General features: G+C 28.4%; 2 protein-coding genes and 2 non-coding genes across 5 annotated transcripts; 2 read left to right on the plus strand and 2 right to left on the minus strand.

The window, feature by feature from the left end:
- The first annotated feature begins 416 nt into the window (after positions 1 to 416).
- Positions 417 to 488, plus strand: Trnah-gug. The gene has a single exon. It is a non-coding gene; the product is annotated as a tRNA-His (tRNA).
- A 310-nt stretch (positions 489 to 798) lies between these two features.
- Positions 799 to 870, plus strand: Trnah-gug. Its single transcript has one exon. It is a non-coding gene; the product is annotated as a tRNA-His (tRNA).
- Positions 871 to 1,284: 414 nt separating this feature from the next.
- Positions 1,285 to 4,886, minus strand: LOC112637634. The gene is made up of 6 exons (XM_025407738.1): positions 4,510 to 4,886; positions 3,204 to 4,087; positions 2,557 to 2,719; positions 2,092 to 2,363; positions 1,792 to 2,009; positions 1,285 to 1,451 (listed from the first exon to the last, which is right to left on the minus strand). Exons 1-6 carry the CDS (start codon positions 4,884 to 4,886, stop codon positions 1,335 to 1,337), a joined length of 2,031 nt encoding a protein of 676 aa, XP_025263523.1. The 3' UTR covers positions 1,285 to 1,334.
- Positions 4,887 to 14,562: 9,676 nt separating this feature from the next.
- Positions 14,563 to 20,040, minus strand: LOC105256478 (protein nanos). 2 transcript variants are annotated; one of them, XM_011266397.3, is made up of 4 exons: positions 19,759 to 20,040; positions 16,921 to 17,140; positions 16,137 to 16,283; positions 14,563 to 15,497 (listed from the first exon to the last, which is right to left on the minus strand). In XM_011266397.3, the coding sequence occupies exons 1-4, from the start codon at positions 19,874 to 19,876 to the stop codon at positions 15,488 to 15,490; spliced, it is 495 nt and encodes a 164-aa protein (XP_011264699.1). In that variant the 5' UTR covers positions 19,877 to 20,040; the 3' UTR covers positions 14,563 to 15,487. The 2 variants fall into 2 exon arrangements, with proteins under 2 accessions (XP_011264699.1, XP_011264698.1); XM_011266396.3 differs by having other exon boundaries at positions 14,564 to 15,560.
- Between the last annotated feature and the right edge of the window lie 371 nt (positions 20,041 to 20,411).

Consider the following 20,411-nt stretch of genomic DNA (forward strand, 5'->3'; position numbering starts at 1 on the left):
CATACCATAATTTAATTAAACAGTTATATCCTCTATCAAAATGTAAATACTGTATTGTTATCTAAGAAAATATACTTTTGTGTAAATTACTTGAAAAAAAATGTACAAGTTAATTTTTGCGAATTAAGAATCAAATTTATTATTCAATTTAACTATTTTTTATTTATTACACATATATTATGTTATTTAGTCTAAACACAATTCTCATACATTTACAAGAATAAACTATTTAATAAATTGAAAATTTTACATTGTTTTTTAATACATGCATTTATTGCAAATAATTTAGATTTTGTATTATATTGTGATATTATCGAACGAGATATATTTAATGATTTAAAATTTGTTACAGTATAATTTATTTATTCATAATTATTTTACTCGATTCTCCAGTTCTGGAGTCAGCTCTTCCAATAGCCGTGATCGTCTAGTGGTTAGGACCCTACGTTGTGGCCGTAGTAACCCAGGTTCGAATCCTGGTCACGGCAATGTGAAAACATTGTCACGGTGGAAGTTTTTTTTTTTAATTATTTTTATTATTGGTTAATCTCTTATGCACGTATTTAAATGTTTTTGATATTTTATATATTACATCATCTCTCAATGTTTTAATTTTTTAAAACTCAGATTTCTATGTATTATGGTTATTTTATATATACTTGATTATCTCATTACAAATACATTAGTATATCTACATTTATTACGATATTAAAATACATGCTTATTAAATCATGAAAACTTTATCATTGGCTCGAATATTATGCTTAATTCTCTACCGTGCAATCAGTTCTTCCAGTAGCCGTGATCGTCTAGTGGTTAGGACCCTACGTTGTGGCCGTAGTAACCCAGGTTCGAATCCTGGTCACGGCAATGTGCAAACATTGTCACGGTGGAAGCTTTTTTTGTTAATTTTCTAATTATTTATTATCAGATAACGGTATTGCAAACTTAAATATTTATATATTTGCCTCTTGTTAACGCAATTTTATTTTAGAATAGATTTTTAGATATCATACAGTCACGATAATATTTTTTTATTGTTTATGATTTATTTTTGAAGGTTAATTATTTAAATATGCAATTATTTATATTATGCACAAGTAAATGATTTATTAACTTTATACGAGGAACAATAATTTATAAATATTTTATAATGGAGAAGGAGTACATATATACATATATTACGATATTTCATTAATAAATATGTAATTGTAATAAATATATAATATTTTATATTATAATTTTCACGTTAGCGTAATGAAAAGATCATGGTAACTATATAATTGTACGTCAAAGGCAATTGAGAATAAAAATATTAAACACTCTCTGCGTTACTATACGCCAAAAGTTGCGAGCTGTTGATCTATCCATTGACGATGTTGTGATGTACTTGCATATACCGCAGGAATGTTAGAAGTCCCACAGCCAATACCCCACGATACAATGCCAGCCTGAAATATAATTTATCAAACTTATATACATATATATCATATTTTTTGTATTCTTCAATATAAAAATATGTCTATGGATTTTAATCTAATTTAATTCCGGATATAATTATAATAATAAATAAATATGAAGTAAATAAGAATTGAAAAGTAATAATAAAAGTGTCATTAATCAAACATATTTAATTAAAAAATTATAATTAGTTTAAAAATTAAAAATTGCAAAATCTAAAAGATATGTTTAAAAAAATGTTTAAAAACTTTAAAATTTTTAAAAGAGAATTTAATCTTTTAGGAATTCAACTTTTCATGGGAAAAAAGCATATATCGATTTCTTACTTACTTGAAAAAATTGTCCCGTAGCAGCTTGACAAATCAGAGGTCCACCGCCGTCACCGCGGCATGTGTCTCTGCTCGCTTCGCCACCCGCGCAGATAAATGATCCGTGCAGTTGAAAATACTGGCCCAATTTCGTACTTCGTAAACGCGTCTGACAATCCTCTCGATCGACGATAGGAAGCTCGACCTTTCGCAGTTCGGCTTGATATTTCCCTTCTGGTCCTGGAAGCATGATTTCGCGGATGAATATTAAAAATCGAAAAAAAATAATAAGAAAACTGCAAAAACTACTCTTGAAATTTACCAAATAAATTGGTACCCCATCCTATTCCGTAGCATTTGCTCCTAGCGGAGAAAACCGCACCTTGTTCAGGAAGACAAATCGGCATGATATTTATGCTATAGATGATTGGTTTTTCCAGAACAAGAACAGCTATGTCGTGAAATAGTCCACCGCTGTAATAAGACGGATGCACAGCTATCGCACGAATATTCGCTTCTTGAATAGGCAATGGTTGAACGCTATTTTCTATGTTCCATTGACCGAAACGTGCCATTAAATTTTCAGGTTTCTGACTATTAAAAAAAGAATAGAAGAAAGATATTATCAATAATTGATCAAATCGATACACAAGTTCTAGAAACGTTTCAAACAACTAAAACGTATCTAGATATCTTAGATATCTTTTTGATGGCTTCTTATTCTCCTTTAATTTATGATACAATATCACATACTTCAAATAATAATTTAATTTGTCATAACACATACTTTATAACGCAATGTGCAGCAGTAAGAATGGCCTCGTTACTTATCATCGAAGCACCGCATTGGAAAACGTAAGAATTACCGGTCGTGGGCTTTGTGAGAAGCGCAACCATCCATGGAAATTCGGCGAAATAAGTCTTTCCGGAGTCAGCAGAAGCAGGCTGCGCTGTAACAATTAGCGATTGTTATTTTTATCATTTGAATAAAATTTAAATCAGCTTTAAATTAGCTTTTTACAACTCAAATTAGACGTCGGTTTCGATTTATATTTCGCTTAAATATTATATATCAATGATTAAATAAATTTTAACTGTAACTAATTTTTTTGTTTTTAATTGTAACTAAATCTAATTATCAATGCAGATATTAATCAAGAGAATCAATAACAATATAATAATAATTAATATAAACATTTATTCGGCTAGATTTTCTTTAATGATATGCAAAAATAATTGAACTTACAGATAGAAAATTCGCGTTTTAAATAAATTTATTTTTAATTATTGATCATTGAAGTATTGATCATTGAAGTATTGATCATTTTTTATAGCTTATTATACTTCACTTATATACAGATAACTTTCGCTCATATTTCATATAATTTTCATCTATTATGCAAGTTCACGCAAATGTAGCAAGTTTATACTTACGCGGTGCGTAATTATTGTTCTGTGTACCACAAATGTCTGAAGTTAAATGATCAGATCGTCCAACAGCAAGATTTTTTAACGAAGCGTTACGAAGACCTTGAAGATTAATTCCCACCAGTCGACAACACACTTGGTCCGCCGATGAGCAAGCTGTGAATCTTGGATCGATTATACCCAAACCGTCTAGATTTATCACGTTTCCCTCAGAACACAACCAGGTTTTCACACAGTAACAAGCTTGCGGAGTACCTGGATTCTTCAATGGACCGAGCAAATCCGGAACTGACGAAGCGGGTGGACTAGTTTGACAGGACAATAGAGTTGTCAACGCGCAAACATCTCCTCCCGATAAGATCTGAGATAATCTGGGGTCTATGACGCTGCTATTTGGCGCAATGATCAAGCAAGTAAAACATTGAATAGTATTGTTGCATACGAAACACAGTAGTGTTTGTCCGGGTGTCGTTGTCGTCATCATCGTCGTCGTCGTCGTCATCGTTGTCGTCGTCGTCATCATTGTCGTCGTTGTCGTCGAAGAACTCGTTGTTGGTGGCTGTGTCGTTGTCGTCAATATTCTGCAGCAGACTTGATTGGCATTTGGACACAGAGCATACTGTTGCCGCGGGTTTATTACATCCTCGCCAAAAACGGTGACTATTCCATTGGGATCGCACAACGATCTCTCCACACAGATGCAGTTTGGAAGTATGGTCACGGTAGGAATCGGTAACATGGTCGGGAAAATTATTGGTGCTGATGTTGTTGAAGGAGTAGTTGAAGTTGTTGAAGGAGTAGTCGAAGTAGTCGGAGGTATTGTTGGAGGTGGTATTGTGACATTTCGCAGAAAGCAACAGATCTCGAAGATTCCAGGGCATATCCCATTGCTGCAATACGGTTGTTAATTATTTATATTTTGAATTCTAGATTAATATAAATTATAATTTGAAACTTAGTTTATCTAATAATATGAATTATAGCAAGCAAGTAAAACATTGAATATAGAATTTAGTTCTAGAGAATTTAAAAAGATAAAATTTTATAATAATTTAAAAAATTATAAAATTAAATATAAAATTTTAATTGAATCTCAATAAAAAAAATTAAATTATGTAAAATAAAAAGAATAATAAAATAAAATTAAATATAATTAATTATAATAATTAATTATAATATGTATATATAATTTATAAAATTATAATTAACTAATTAAATAGAAACAATAAATTAGAGAAATAATTAAAATCTATCAATGTTAATATAAACTAGCCAATAATATCGATTAATTAACGAATCTTAATTAACTTACCGAAAATCAATTATTCCTGCACCATCATTGATAATAGTCTGATTATTATCACACAAATAAAAGGGTACACAGATGCAACTTCTAGGAGAAGAAGGAGTAGTAGTGGTAGTAGTGGTGGTAGTAGTAGTAGCGATCTTATCTAACTTCTGATACTGCACTTTATGCAGTTTATACTTGAGGAGATGCAAAAGAAATGTAGATGAAGAGTCGATGAATGACATTGCATTCCGATTTTGAGGGAAGAAGACGTTATCCATTCGAATCGGTCTTTCAATCTGAACATATTCGTGATTCGTATCTTCCGAAAATGCAACGCCGATCATCATCATCATCGCGACAGCAATAACGTTCACTAGTAGCACATAGAATCGCAGCATGATGAGTCGTTATTATCCGGTGACTGGATGTCTATTGAGCGATTTTTACACCAGCGCGCATTTATGTATGCAGGATGTGTTAGTGTTGCCCGATTTATGGGGAATGTCAGATGCAGATATGACGCTAATAACATACTATCTTTTGTTACACCGAATTTTCGAAGGTAAAATGTAATAGCGGCGCGTTTTACGTCATCATATGTTGCAAAATATAAAAAAGAGAAAGATATTAATAAATAATAGAGAATAAAAAACAAAAGAAACTATCGAAACATTTATAATATAGAAATCTAATTTACTTATATAAATCGTATATAGGAAATAAATTATATAAACAGAATACATTATACATAATTATATTACATTACATAAAATACATATACAATATATGTATATGTATATGTGTGTGTATAATTTTAAAAAATTATATTAAAAATGTCTGTAACTCTAACATTACTTTTTAATTAAATTTCGCCAAATTTAATTGTTGACTCGCATGATTAATATCAAATTTTTAATAATATTATTATCATATAAAATATAATAAAAATTTTGCTATTCCAAAAGGTGGACCTTGCAACTTAATCAATAATTAAATTAATCAAGATGATTTCAATTCCACATTGAAAAGAATCAAAAAATATTAAACATAAGTTTAATCTCGAAATATAAAGAGATGACCTTATTTACATTAAAAATAACAAATGTTTAATAATAAATTTCATAAACAAGTAGTAACATTTTTAGATCGAAGACTACGTATAAATGACGTATCAAGACTAAAAATTAATATTTCACAATATAAATAATACAATTCTCTATAGTATGCGAAGGACGTTTGAATCGTTTGACCAGGCAAATATAAAGAATGCGACCTACTTACTAGCCGATAAAAGTACCAAGTGGTAAAAATTTTTACGAATACATATTAATATCTTTTAGTTGGAATAATTAAAATATTTCACTATATAATACAAATTGCATTTTTAAATAATTATAACTTTATAAATGACAATAAAGATCGAATTTTACAAAAACATTTTAGCAACAATAATCAATTAAATGATAACAACCATTATCATGAAATAGTAATCAGTTTATAGGAAAAAATAATTTATTTAATGCATTGATTTAAAAAATATTAACAAGATTAATGATTAAATAAATCATCTCGGCAGTAAGTTATACTGATCTATTTATATTTGGTATAATATTAATTATCAATTAATATTATATTGATATAATACTGATTTATTAAAAATTATTATAAAAATATTAAAATTCAATATATCTTTACTTAATTTGTATTTGATCTGTGATGTTGTATTTAATATTCGCATCAGATGTTCAATATATCGGTAGCATCTCGAATTTTTCTGATCTAAATAATCCGCGCGGACTACGGAGCCAAATACTCCACGCGGACTTGATCGATAGCCAATAATCATAGTTCCTCTATCCTTAAATCCAATAGAAAACTCGGATTTCGTCAATTCCCGAAGTATCTTGCATCTTATTCGTGTTTTTTCTCGCATCCTTTTCTCTCTCGCTTTATCTCTAATTGCCTTTAAAGAGCAAGCTCGGCTTTACCTACTGTAATTTGATACGCAAATAAAGACTAGACCAAAATAATGTACCGATTTATGTCATCGACTTTCTTATCATGTACAAGATTTATGTCTTAATTTAATTATTCACACAAATTTATTTCATATATTTCACTTACTTACACATTCGTTTATAATGATTTTGAGTATTTTCTCTTTAAATTCGATCTATTAAAGGCGTACTATTAATATAAATGCTGTAAAAAAATAGAGAATTGCAATAATTTTAACAATAATCATTATAGTATATTAGTATATTAGGTAATTTTTTCATTATTATTTATTGTCGTTAAATCTCTGCGAATTAGGACTAAATTTCTTTCAACCACAAAAAATTACCATCAAATAATATAACAAGAATTAATATTAATTATCTTTTCAAAAATAAAATATATAATTGCAATTATATATTTTAACAGTTTTAAAGAAATATTTAAGACTTGTGTTTTATACTAAATCGCTCTTTCAATATCAATGCAAGTTTAATATTAAATTATTCTAATTTTTGTTTTAAATTATGAGAATTTAAATTGTATCAAATTAATTAAATATACATACGTATAATAATCGATTTCGAATATAAATTCTATTATAATTTTGTACAATTTGCACCATATATATTCTCTTTTGTTATAAGTAATCATTAGCAGGGATAATTAATTTTTTCATAATTTTATAACTACTTGTGGTTAAAGGCATATCATCACATTTTTAAAACATTTTTTCGAAATGTTGCGCAAAAAATTTTTGAAACCGTAGTTTATTATATTATAATTTTCCTATAGTCCGAACATTATTCTTTCATTTTGTAAAGAGTTTTAATCATTAACAGCGTTAAATAATTTTTTTATGATTTTACGATCACTCGGGAAGGGGATGTTAAAGATATATCATCACATTTTTAATATAGGATTAATGATAATTATCTTTCATTAATAATGTGTAACTACATTTAACGAAACGACAGAACCTTGAAATATTTATTTGTATGTATATGTATGCCATAGTACATAAAATGTTTCAGCAAAAAAATAACAATAACATGGTTTTCGGTCGTGATGACGTTTGACGTCAGACTAATGTTATCATTGCTGAACGAATTTAAAAAAGGATAGTAGTGGGAGGCGTTAAATTTCTTTTCTAAATTGCGATCGTAATTAACATTGGAATATTATTTTATTTATAATAATATGATTAATTAACTTTTATAAATAAACGCATAACTAATACTTATTGCTACGAAAATTCTCGAATCGTATATTTCGCGTAATTTTTTTAATCTCAAGTAAGAATCGTGATAATAAAAATCTAAAATAATAATTATCATTTCGATATGAAATTGATTTTTATGAGCAAAAATTATTTCTTTAATGATATTTAGAGTAAAATGTAAATCATTCGCGACTCTTTATCTATTTTTTATGGTTATTTTTTTGGTTATTTAAATATAATTCCGGTTGAGATCGCGCAGTAAAACGATCGAATCGTAAATATAAATATTTAACATAATGAAAGACTCTGTGATATATTAATCTTTTAATAAATAATCATATAATTAATCTATATCATTTAAAATTTAAACTTCTATATTTTAAAATATTTCGCGTATATACATATTTGTCAAAGTACGTAAAATATTTCGAACGGACAATAACACAGTGTTCGGCCTTGACAGCGTAAACAACAGTGCGCTAATGTTTACATGCCACGGCCTTGGTATTCACACGGTAATATTCGAGCAAGATAATGCGAAACGATACTTCGTATATTATCGAATTTATTATTAATTGAACGATTATCATGATTTTCAATTAAAATTAATCTTTCAATAAAATAGAATTAATCTTTCGATTTTATAATTTATGTTAATATAATATTAATAAAATAGAGCATTTGTAATGAGTAACGCATGAATTTGAAACTTCATATAAATGTCGAACAAATAACAGTTCTCTCTAACGAATAGTATTTTCTATAATATTTCTTACGATACGTTAAAAAATGCATTTTCTCTTGTAATTATTCCGCGATCGGAAGTGTGGTACAAAGTGTCTCGCGATTGTTCCATATATAATATTACTAATCATTATTAATTATATTTTCGGAAGTGAGTGTGAGTGCCATGAAGAAATAATAAAGGACGAACAAAAGAGAAAATGGAGGTTGAGAAAAGCATCAGGCAACATAATATGCGGAACAACGAAAATATGCGGTGAGTGATTTATAAATTATTTATCATTCTTATTACTTTCAATATTGCTTGTTCCTTTTTCATTTTTTCGAAAATGATTTATTTTAAATTATCATCTAATATATAACGCGTGTATAAAAAATATTTTTTGAGTTTTTATTTTAAAATATTCCAAATAATATAATAAAATATTTTTGATATTAATTAATTTTTATATAGATAGTTCAATATTTTATGAAATATTTCATAATAATATAATTATTAAAATGAGAAAAAAAATTGTTACTTTAATTTAATTAAATGCACTTATTGCATACATGACATAAAAATGAAAAACGCAATAATGATTATATTATTAAATTACATTATTGAATAATATAATAAATTCCACACATCAATTAAATAAAATTATATATAAATTTTTCTCTTCTTCTGTCTTACAAATTATATTATATTTATATGATATTTAATTATATTATATTATAAATTTATACAACACAACCCCCCATGGGTGGCTATTTGAATGGTGCCTTGAGATTTATGTTAAATTTTTTTATTCAGGATAAACCTTAAGGAGCCTGAAGAGGAAGCTAAGTATTGCACAGCATTGCCACGAGTCGCGCAATAACTCATATGTAGCATGTGCATTTCATGCGTTGAATATACATATATACAATGTACATTGCGCGAACAAATAGAACATTTTTGATCGTGTCGAAATAGTGCGAGAGAGCCGTTCAATATCGCGCGTAAAAGTGCGGAAATAGTGATAAAAATATCGCACGTGAGTGCGGGAGTGCCGATAAAAGTATCGCGCGTCTAACATAAGATTAATTGTGAGAGGAGGCTTAGGAGAGGCATCGGACGCCGGCAAAGCAACCTCTGGTAAATAATTTATTAGTAATTCTATATTAAATATGTATTATAATTGTATACGCGCAATTTAAATTGAGCAATTAATCGCGTAATTTAATTTTTTATTTATATGATTTAAAGAGAGAAAAGGATCTGAGATTTTTACAAAAACTATAATTTTGTAGAAGCCTTTATATAAAGTTATTAGAAAATTATTGTTTTTTTTTCACAAAAATGTGTAGAATTATTTTATTAATCTGCTTATTATTACGTGTATGGAATATAAAATTTAATGTGTACAATAATAATTTTTTAAAATATTAATTATTATGAACGCTATTATAATTTGGATCTTTTTATTCATATGTATTATAAATCGATGCAACAACCTTGATGATCTGAGAGGAGGAGGAGGTCTAGGAAAGGCATCCTGCATCGGCGAAGCAACCTGATGATGTTATTTATATTAATTTATTATATATAAATTGAGTACATGTATTAATTTGATTCATTTATTTGAATGGTTTAAATTTAAAAAATTAGGAAAATTCTTATAAAATCTTTCTATAGGTTTCTACTTAAAAATTAATTTATTTATAAAATTATTTCATATTATATATGCTTACTTATAATTGTACGCATCGAATATAAAATTCAATACAATACAATACATACAATAATAATTTTTTAAAATATTTATTATTTATGCTGCTATTTAATTTGAACCTTATATTTATATGTTATAGACAACGTAGCTCCTCTAATGTTAACTCCGCTGTTGCGCATCAGCCCGTGCCGGTGAGTGATGAACTTTTATTTTGAAACAATGGATTTGTAAGTGCACGTAGATAAATCCGTTGCTTTTAACTCTTGAACAGCGGAACGCATGTGCAAATTTTAATCAATTTTAATCATAAAAAATTTCTTTTATATGTATTTATATTCTATATTTCTAAAATAAAATTTTATACTAAATTACAAATTTATATTTTTAAACTTATATAAAAAGAATAAATTGTAATTTTATATTTTTAAATTTTTATAAAGAGAAATATATTAATTATATCAAAATAAAAATTAAAGTAGAAAGAAAAATATTTCTAAAATAAAGATATTTTTGTTGCATTTTATGATAGACATATATATTTATTTCCATTATATGAGCTTTAAAAAACAATTTTAAAGATATAGATTTTTAATAATCCGCCAACCGAAAGTTAAGATGCATATTGATTATATTCTATACATGCGTAACAGCATATATTTTGATTTCTGACGACTCTCTAAATGACATGCGCGTCTAAAGAACGATCGTAATATTGTACGATTGTAAACAAACTATTAGTAATCTTATTATCGAACAATAATCGGCAATATCGGGAGTTATTTTCCTGGCTTGAACCCCTCGAAATCGAGTCAGAATAAATAGGGCCAGAAGATACGTTGCGCGGCTAGGACTCCCTAAATTTATCGCGAATTTCTAGTTAAGACTTCTTAAATTCTTTATTATTGTAGATTTTCAATTAAGGTTCCCCAAATTTCTTTATCACGAATTTCTGCTGCATAAACCAGCAAAGTAGGGCTGCTAGGTCAGAGAGATTAAATATGACAAAAGGTAAATAAATTTTCATTTATTCACACAAATGCATATATATTCTCTATAATTCATTATTGAGCATAATACAATTTTGTACAAATACTTAAATAATACATATTAATAAAGAAATAATAATTATCCTTAATACAATTAGAATGGTAATTATAATATGCGCAAGACTTAAAATACAAACGATTATAAAAAAGCACGTCCAGAATGCACAAGATTCATTCCAAACAAGTGGAAATTTGATACGGCGATACAAAAAAATAAAAATCCAAAAGACTTCATCATACCAATCAAAAAATTTCGTGGTTTGGTGTGTAATCATTTGGGTTATGTGCTCATAAGCAAAAACGTTTAATCGGAGGAGCCTCGATAAACATCAAAGGCGACAAAATAATTATTTGTACAATTCTGTAAAATGTGCAACTGGACGTTAAATGATTGTGAACCTGGTATTGTGAAGTTTTTCTGCTTATTTCTCCTGCCTATGCATATGAAATTTATTTCTTACTTGGTACCTTAATCGTTATCACCTGCTGCTGCTATTAATTACGAGAATGCCGTTGCACGGTTTCAGATTACTATAGTCATCTCGCGCTCTCTGAATCAGTCGGTATGTTGTGGCACGGCATATAGAAATTGCGCATATAATTTTAAGCTTTGGCAATGTATGCCGTAAAGGTACAAGGGCGCATCATATCTTACAAAAGTAAGGACTTATTCGCACTATTAAATAGTATGCCTTATAAGTAAAAATTACAAATGTGTGCTTTTATATACACTCAAAAATTTTAGAAATATAATACTTATGTATGCTATATTATATTAATTTCTAATAGGAACAAATTCGTAATGTCGTAATTTCTAGTATAAACAATTCTTATATACTTTAATTCTCGGCAAAAAACAAAACTGGAAGTATTTATTGCACCGTCCTTCATAATTTCGAGTGCTTTATCCTATTTCTTTTTCTTTTCCAGCTGATATTAAATTTTTAAAACATTTCAATCCCTGAAAAAAAAACTTATCAAAAAAAAGTGACATAATGCTGTGAAAATTTACCCTTTTCAAGTATATATATGTATATAATTGTTGTATATTCTTCAAAATATTCGGTTTATACTATATAATAAAGAAACTACTATATAATAAGAATAAAATTTTTAGTGCTATATTATTAAAATTGATTAATAGAATTCTTTCAAAGATGAACTGTATTTCAAGGATTGAAATGTCTTGAGAATCATAACTTCGTAAATAATAACTTTTAATTATTTCGTGATGTAATCTATTAAATCGTTAACTATTGTTAATTATTGATTGCTTTTACTTGGTGAAATAAAGGCTCTGACGCATACAACGCTGAATTAATTCAATTTACTATATATGTACGTATATGTACATATATATATTCTGTATCTTATTGTATTCCATTTCTTTGATATTTTACTGTATGAATAACAAAAAATAGGAAAGCTTCGAACTTAAATTTCAATATTAAGTATTAAGCTGTAACGATAACTAAATTTTTATCTTATAACAGAGTTATAAAAAAAAATATCAAAGAAAAATTGACATTTTTCTCGCGAAAATTTCTCATATAATTCGTATACATATATTGATAAACTATTTAAAATTATTAAAAAGAAATGAAAAGATATATACATAGGAATATTACAACAGAGATTATATGTATATTTATATATTAAATAGAAAATAAATGTACAGATTTATTATATTTGTTGATGCGGTAAAAAGATACACAATAGTCGATTTCTTTATTTTTCAATCACGGGAAAATTTTTAAATTGTTAAAACTCAACAAATATCATTTCTTTTTAATTATTTTATAAAGCTTATCAATATGTATATACATGCCGAGAAAATATGAAAGCGTGTCCTTTTGTGAATTTTTGAGAAATATCGGAAAGAAGCGTCAACATTGCAAAAAAAAGCACATACGCGCCTTCTACGAATTATCAAAACCTTCGAAGCAAAAACCTAACATATAAACACAAAGAAATAACAGCTTTTGTTTCGATGGCCTTGACAAGATCGTAGCGAGACTGTGACAGTGACAACAGTTCCAAATATTCTCTGGATATGGCAATAACACATACAATACATAGAATTGAGAACAAATCTCGTTTTGTACTAATTGATAAAGCAAAATAAATAAAATAATCACGGAAGTATATTTAAACATGTAAGATAACTTTTGAGGGAAAATTATTTTTTACAATTATTATAGACTATTGCTACAAATTTTTGATGTCACATAAGGACACGCTTTCGCACACGTATAAAAATATAACAAACATTACGATGGTAATTCATAAGCTCATAAAATATACATCTTGTAATACTACAAGATATCTAAATTAATATCATTGCTCATGCGATGCTCGTAGAAGAGTATCGATCACTTTCTTATTACCTATTCAAAACAATCGATGTCGGTCGATAAGACTTTTCGAAATGTACATTCCAAATGTCGTAAAAATGCATATGAAATGCGCTTATATAATAGTTATTTTTCATCTTTATATTACGTATTAAACTATGTGTATATGTCTCATCAACCTATATCGTAAAATTATAAAAACTTAATATCTCACAAGGCACATGTTATCATCACAACGTTTAATTGAAAAAAAAAAGGAAACAAATAATGAATAATATTTTGAAAATTAATCGAGTGTTACAATTAAGTAATAATGATTCAAATAACAATGGTAAATTTCGATGCAATTATGATAAATCATATAATCGAAACGTTCTGTTGAGAACGTCGCATAATGAAAAATAAATTAAAATAAATTAAAATAAAAACATACGTTATTCTTGATTACTAATAATTTGATATTAATTATCTTTAAACTATGGAGAGAGAAAATATCCAAATTAGAAAATATATAAGAGAGGCTAATGTACTATGATAAATATATAATACTGAAATATTTCAACAAAACTATAAGAACTTTCTTTAAAAAATCACATTATTCTCATCATTTCGAACTCGAACTCGAGATGAATGTTCTTACTTGAACGCGTGCAATTAACAAATCGTATATAAAATTCTCGTCCAAATATATTGAAGCTAAGCCATCATATTGTTTTTTGCAATCTCTTTTTTTTAGATGAATCCATAATTCAATGAAACGCGCTCGAAAATGTCAAATTCCAAAATTGAAGGAAAAACGTCAGAAATTTCGTGATATCTTTATATACGTCCAAAATATCTAACATATTTTTTATAGGTTACTCTAATTATATTGACATCATATTGATTTGTTCGTATTGGCAAGAAGAGCAGTAGAAATATATGGCACGCATTTATAGCACATTAAAATATAAATGACAGATTCAAAAAAAGAATCATACAATACATAAGAATATATCTACATAATTTGTAATATTCACTTCAAATACGACGAGATCGTATCTAAAATTTTACAAATTATGGATTTATTGTGTTCTTCTTATGAATTCTTCAAATATCTGTATAGAAGATCTTTGGAATGTATAATCTCATAAATCTAACTGCTTAAGAAGTCATCACAAAAGTAAGTCGGGTAGAGATATATCGAAATAAACTCATTTAAAAAGCATTGTAATCATTTAAAAAGCAATTAGTTTCTTTTGTGCTTACACGATTCTTTCAATGTGACTTTTATATGTTATCGATAGATCAACAGGCAATATACACATTTTCCTTAAGGATATTAACATCTTAACAAAAAAAAAATATCCGTGTATTTGTTCGTCGATGACATATTATTGAGTCACGTTGAATTCTAAATATCTCTACTGCCTAAGAAGTCACCGCCAAAATATATCGCGCGCATGTAAAAAAAATTGCGTTTAATCTTAAAATCATGACGCATTGCAAAATTGATGTTAGGTATGTTGCTGAATTTGTCCAATCACGCGATTCTTGAAATACGCGTAAATTTTCTTCTAAACCAAAATTTTATCAGAGCAGTTTTTTAACACTTTATTATGAATTATGATATGGAATGAATTATATTACAAATAGGAAGAATGCGAGAGAGATGGTATAAATTATATAAATATACAGAAAGAATGCGGAAGGGTGACGCAAAACTAACTAAAGTCACGTCTCGATCTCGATTTAGATCTGATGTTTCAGCGTATTCGCGAGGATGCGAGATCATGTCGAGTGTCAATACTCGTCTGCACAGACGAATGTAAATGTTAGGTACAAAAGTATATAAGAGAAATCTAAAAATCTATAGATTATCTTAAGAATTCGATGTCATTTGGACATATGCGAGGATAGCCTCTGTTAGCAGTTGATGTGTACTCAAAGAACGCCCGCTTCTTATTCCTTCCTATTGAAAATCTCGCGCTTAGAAAGTATTGTTCGTGAGATATTTCAAGCTTGGGCGATGGAACTACGAAATAAAAAAAAAATTATCCTCTTTTTTTATTTTTTATTTAAAAATGATATTTAATAATAAATTAGAACTGTAAAATAAATTTTATATGTAAAAGTGACACGAGGTATTCTCTTTCATACATAAGTACGTACATTCATGAATTTCTACACATCATCTTTTCTAAATGTAATACTTTTTATAGCTCACTTCTTTTTAATATATGAAGCAAAAATACAAACGCAATATTATTATTTGGAAATTTTATAAAAAACAAAAGAAATTATTTTGGATGAAATTATCATTTTTAACTTAAATTATTTTTAAATTTATTGGAACATTTTCTGAAATCATCATTTTTAACTTAAATTATTTTTAAATTTATTGGAACATTTTTTATGTTCATTATTATCTATTTACAATTTATATCAGAATATTTATATCAGGAGAAACTCTGGATTAAGAATTATGGTATTAATCTGCAGAGATCAATTTTTATAAAGTCCTGAAAGTCTAATTATTAATAATACAAATAAAAGTTATCTAAAAATAAGAAAATATTCCATCGCCCGCATAGAAAATGTCATATCTTACTTGCTGCGACGTTTTCCCGCAGAGTTTCTCAGTAACTTGAAAGTATTCGGCATACTCATTCCCCAGGGATTGTAAGGACCTTTTGGACAATATTTAACTGTATGTGCTACATCGCCGCTTGCGCCGCAAATCGGACATGTATAAGCTCTGTTGATCAAAAATTTTAGTTTTTACATGAAGAAAAAATGATAATTTTCAAACATATTATGCTGAAAAATTATTTTTGGTTGAAAACATCCTAAACACAAATAGCACTGTAAACAAATACTAAATATATGTTTTACCATTTACATGAAATTCATTTCAATTTAAAAGTTCGTGAACAAAAAGTACTAGAAACAATAAAATTTATCTTCTATTCTCAAAACTCGTCGAAACAAAGTCTTGTCGTATTAGGAATATATTCGAAACAAATTTGAGATATATGTAGGAATGACAATGATCACTTGCGAAAGATCAAGAGTGAAAATCGTTCTCATTCTCGTCTCAATAAAAACAAAGGGTACAGTTTATTCATTAGATTTAAATCTGGACTTAAATAATCAAGCTTATATACATTAGGTTTAAAAAACGACAAGAGAGACAACATAATTTTCTTTCTTTTTATCTTATCAATAATCAACATTTTACCTTTTACGAATCAATCAAAAAATGCTTGGTTTCTGTGCCTTATGCGATATGTGGGATGTGTTTTCCGAAATAAAAACAAAAGCTTTATGCATTTCAAAATTTGAATTGAAAATTCAAAGTATTCGGCATTTAAGCATTGTTAAACTATATATACCTAAGAACGGGACATATGACACGTCCATCGATATCCTTTAGCAGATGTTTTCGATAGTATGCCTCTTCTTCCCCATTATTTCTACAAAAGACGCATTCTGTTGGTAAGGGTTTTTTGTTCTTCTTTCGTCGCGGTATACTCTGTTTCGTTATGTCTTCGTGGTCTGGACAATATTCGTAGTCACGGCCATTATGTCGAAATTCTTCCATCACTTCCTCAACTGTAATAAAGATAAAAAAAATATAAAACAATTAAATAAATAAAAAATTATAAAATAATTAAATAAATTATAAAATTATAAAATAAGAAAAAGACTACAATTATTAGATGTAAATAAAAACAAGAAGTATAAACTAGAATTTTTTTCCTCACAAAAAAAATCTCATTAAATGAGACATTCTTTATTCTGATAACATATTAAATATTGAAAGCATCCTAAAATATTGATAATGCTATCCTAAAATCTATTCTATTTTATGCCAGTTTCCTAGGTCAACATTTCCCCAGAATTAAAAGAAACTTTCGCATAAACATATTATCATAGAAATTTTTTTTTTTTTTTAAATATTTGTCACAGCTATTTCTATAACAAAAAATGATTTATAACAATATCAGTGTACAAAATGTCTGTTTTACATTTATTACACGCAAGATTTAGTTTGATTTTTTTCAAAAGTGTTTTTTTAAATTTAAGGCGACAGAAGGAGAATCTTGAACAAAATGTTAAAAATTTGAACAAAAATATAAATAAATAAATAAATATATATATATATATATATATATATATATATATATATCACAAATTATAATCGCCCTCAATATAACCGCGTTAGATCAAGGATCAATTCTTAATAAACGAAATGCGACGTACGATGAGAGGCGAGTAGTCCATAAAGAAAAAAAAGAAAACAACAAACGCGTCTTTTATCCTGTCCCTTGTTTCGGAACAGCAGAGTCTCGAGCTATTTTCTACGATGCAGGCAGAAGCGAGTGTAATTCGATAGCGCCCGTTGATTTGTAAACACGCACGGCATTTCTCAAGCCGAACGTTTCTAAATTGTAAGTGTTACCGGGCACAATATTCGTCGACGTCACTGGGGATCGGTATCGAAAGATAAACACATCTTTGCGCACAACTTCAATCAAACTTTTGTCTCATCGTCTCGGTGAAATAAAAACTCGCCGGTGCCGGCCGGACCGTTTTCACAAAGAGTACCGGCGATCGCTGTCACAAAGATGCACGCGCGCGAGATACGATAAGAGATTACGATCGGCGTAATCGTGATCCGTGTGTCGCGACGACGATCACAAATAAAAGAATACAGGCTGCAAAGAAACAGGGTTTCTTTAGTTCCAGAGTAAAGAGTCATGGAAAAATCCTGGAAAAATAAATTCTTTAATAGACAAAACCAGTAAATAGATTAAAAATAGACTCAATAAATATTTGGAAGTAGAGACATAATAATATGAGAGCTAATTATATGCTTATGTGCATTCAAAATCACATATAACCGTTAGCCGAATATTCTTCTAGGAAAATAAAAATATAATAAAATTTACTTTTTCAATATTATACAAGACTGTTTTGGAAAATATTGCTTTTGGAAGTTAATAACATGTTGCTTTTTTTAACCTTAATGATCTACGACAGCCTTGTGTTCTTTTACATATCGTGGAATTCATCTCGACATCAACTATTAAGAAACATATATGTACAAGTAAAGATATATTTTATATGGAAAAAATAAAGATCTTGATTTCCACGTCATTTTTTATTTAAATTTAAATTTTCTTTTTGAAATTGTTTTGTCAAATAAAATCCTTATAAATCTTTATAGGTTTCTTATTTATGTAAATATTAGTGACTTTCTGTCGAGACAAATTTGATAGTATAAATGTCTATTTAAACAAAACCACTGACACATCGAAATTTCATGCGATTATTAAGTTGATGATGAATCATAAATGACACATGATATTGAAGTGAGGTAACAAATATTTTTAACGGTAAAAAGGTACAAATGTACTATTTCACATTTATTATTACACTGCGAATCCTAAATTATTTTGCCGCACAAGACAAATTTAAATTTCTAATTTTTTATATCATTAAATTTGTTACCGATGTTGTCTATTTATCGCATTAAAAATCTCCAGAAACTTTAAAAAATTTTTTGATTCGAGATTATATTCTTATCGTATTTAAAATAAAATAATTTTATAAGATATAAGTTTTAAGCGAAGAAAAAGATACCAACTATAATAAATAGAATTAAAAAAAGAAAAACACATATGTCCCTCAAATTCTTAACGCATAACTGCAAAAAGATGCAAGGAAAAAAAAAGATCTTCAATGCACAGCCAATATAAAAATTTAAATTTTTTCTCAAGTTATATAAGGGTATTTCTTTGAAATTTTTGTTTTCTAGTCGATCATAAAATACCATAAAAATAATAACACATACATTCACAGTTTATTCTTTCTTTTTAAGTGTTCTTAAGAAAAGAGTCTAAAAGTATACCTGAGATATAATAAATGCGTTGGAGTGTTGTTTTCTTTCTTACACAAAAAAAATACAAAATATAAAAGAAAACATTTACTATAAAGAATTATTAATTAGCATTTAGCTTATAAGTAGATTATAGATAGATTAAATATATAACTTTCAAATAGTCACAACAAGAATTACTAAAATCAAACTTTCTCAGGCGAGAATGAAAAATTTATAAAATTATAAACGTTCCTAAAACCCCGTTATCAATAGCACAGATTTTCAGTAACTCTAGATATTTATACATAAATAATACAGAGATCAACAATAATAAGATACAACATACCATTCGGCTGTGGCCTCTTGCTTATGGCGATGTCGAACAGCCGCTTTATCTCTTCGTCCAAACTGGGATTAAACGGGAATAAAGAATTTTCCTGCAGCATTGGCAACATGACGCACATGATCCGTTAATATGCTACGCTTTCGTAGCCGATTCTATTGCGCGAACTTTAAGGAACTTGGTATTTCTTGCGGATGGATAGCTTCAGCGAGGCGAGCAAAATATACCAACCGACGTTTGGTGACTCTCCGTCTACCACTGATACCGATACCGATAAGACTGAGAAAGGGACTCGAGCTCGAGCCTCGAGGCCTCGAAGTCAAGTGCCCCTACTCATAGTCGAGTGGTGGGAGAGTGGGACTCTTCTCTCGTATTCGACGTATCAGCGACAGGCTCGAGCGTTGGAAAATGTTGCGGCGAAGAAAAAAGAGACGAAGTGCTACAAATCAAAACTGCCGATTCGACGCTTTGTTTATTACGACCTCGTCACGATAAAAGCGTTTCGGCGTTTCCTGGAAAGAGAAGACGCCGACGAAAATGCGTACCAGGTGGATTGGCACGCGTCGATGATGATCGATCAAGCGATCTTTGACACTAAACGAGCACGTGAACATTTCGTCTTCACTTTTACAATCTCCGACATACATTTTATAACA

This window comes from Camponotus floridanus, unplaced genomic scaffold (assembly GCF_003227725.1).
Source record: "Camponotus floridanus strain SB8 unplaced genomic scaffold, Cflo_v7.5 scaffold1, whole genome shotgun sequence".
In the NCBI taxonomy this organism is placed as follows: Eukaryota; Metazoa; Arthropoda; class Insecta; order Hymenoptera; family Formicidae; genus Camponotus; species Camponotus floridanus.

Bases quoted from the DNA above. Each gene is read 5' to 3' on its own strand.
- LOC112637634 (XM_025407738.1), bottom strand. From the start codon at position 4,886: ATGCTGCGATTCTATGTGCTACTAGTGAACGTTATTGCTGTCGCGATG. The intron at 2,364-2,556 runs GTATGTGTTATG...TTTTTTTAATAG, and splicing joins GCTGCACATTGCGTTATAAA to TCAGAAACCTGAAAATTTAA. The intron at 2,010-2,091 runs GTAAATTTCAAG...TCATGCTTCCAG, and splicing joins ATGGGGTACCAATTTATTTG to GACCAGAAGGGAAATATCAA.
- LOC105256478 (XM_011266396.3), bottom strand. From the start codon at position 19,876: ATGTGCGTCATGTTGCCAATGCTGCAGGAAAATTCTTTATTCCCGTTT. The intron at 17,141-19,758 runs GTATGTTGTATC...TCTTTATTACAG, and splicing joins CAAGAGGCCACAGCCGAATG to TTGAGGAAGTGATGGAAGAA. The intron at 16,284-16,920 runs GTATATATAGTT...TTTGATCAACAG, and splicing joins GTCATATGTCCCGTTCTTAG to AGCTTATACATGTCCGATTT.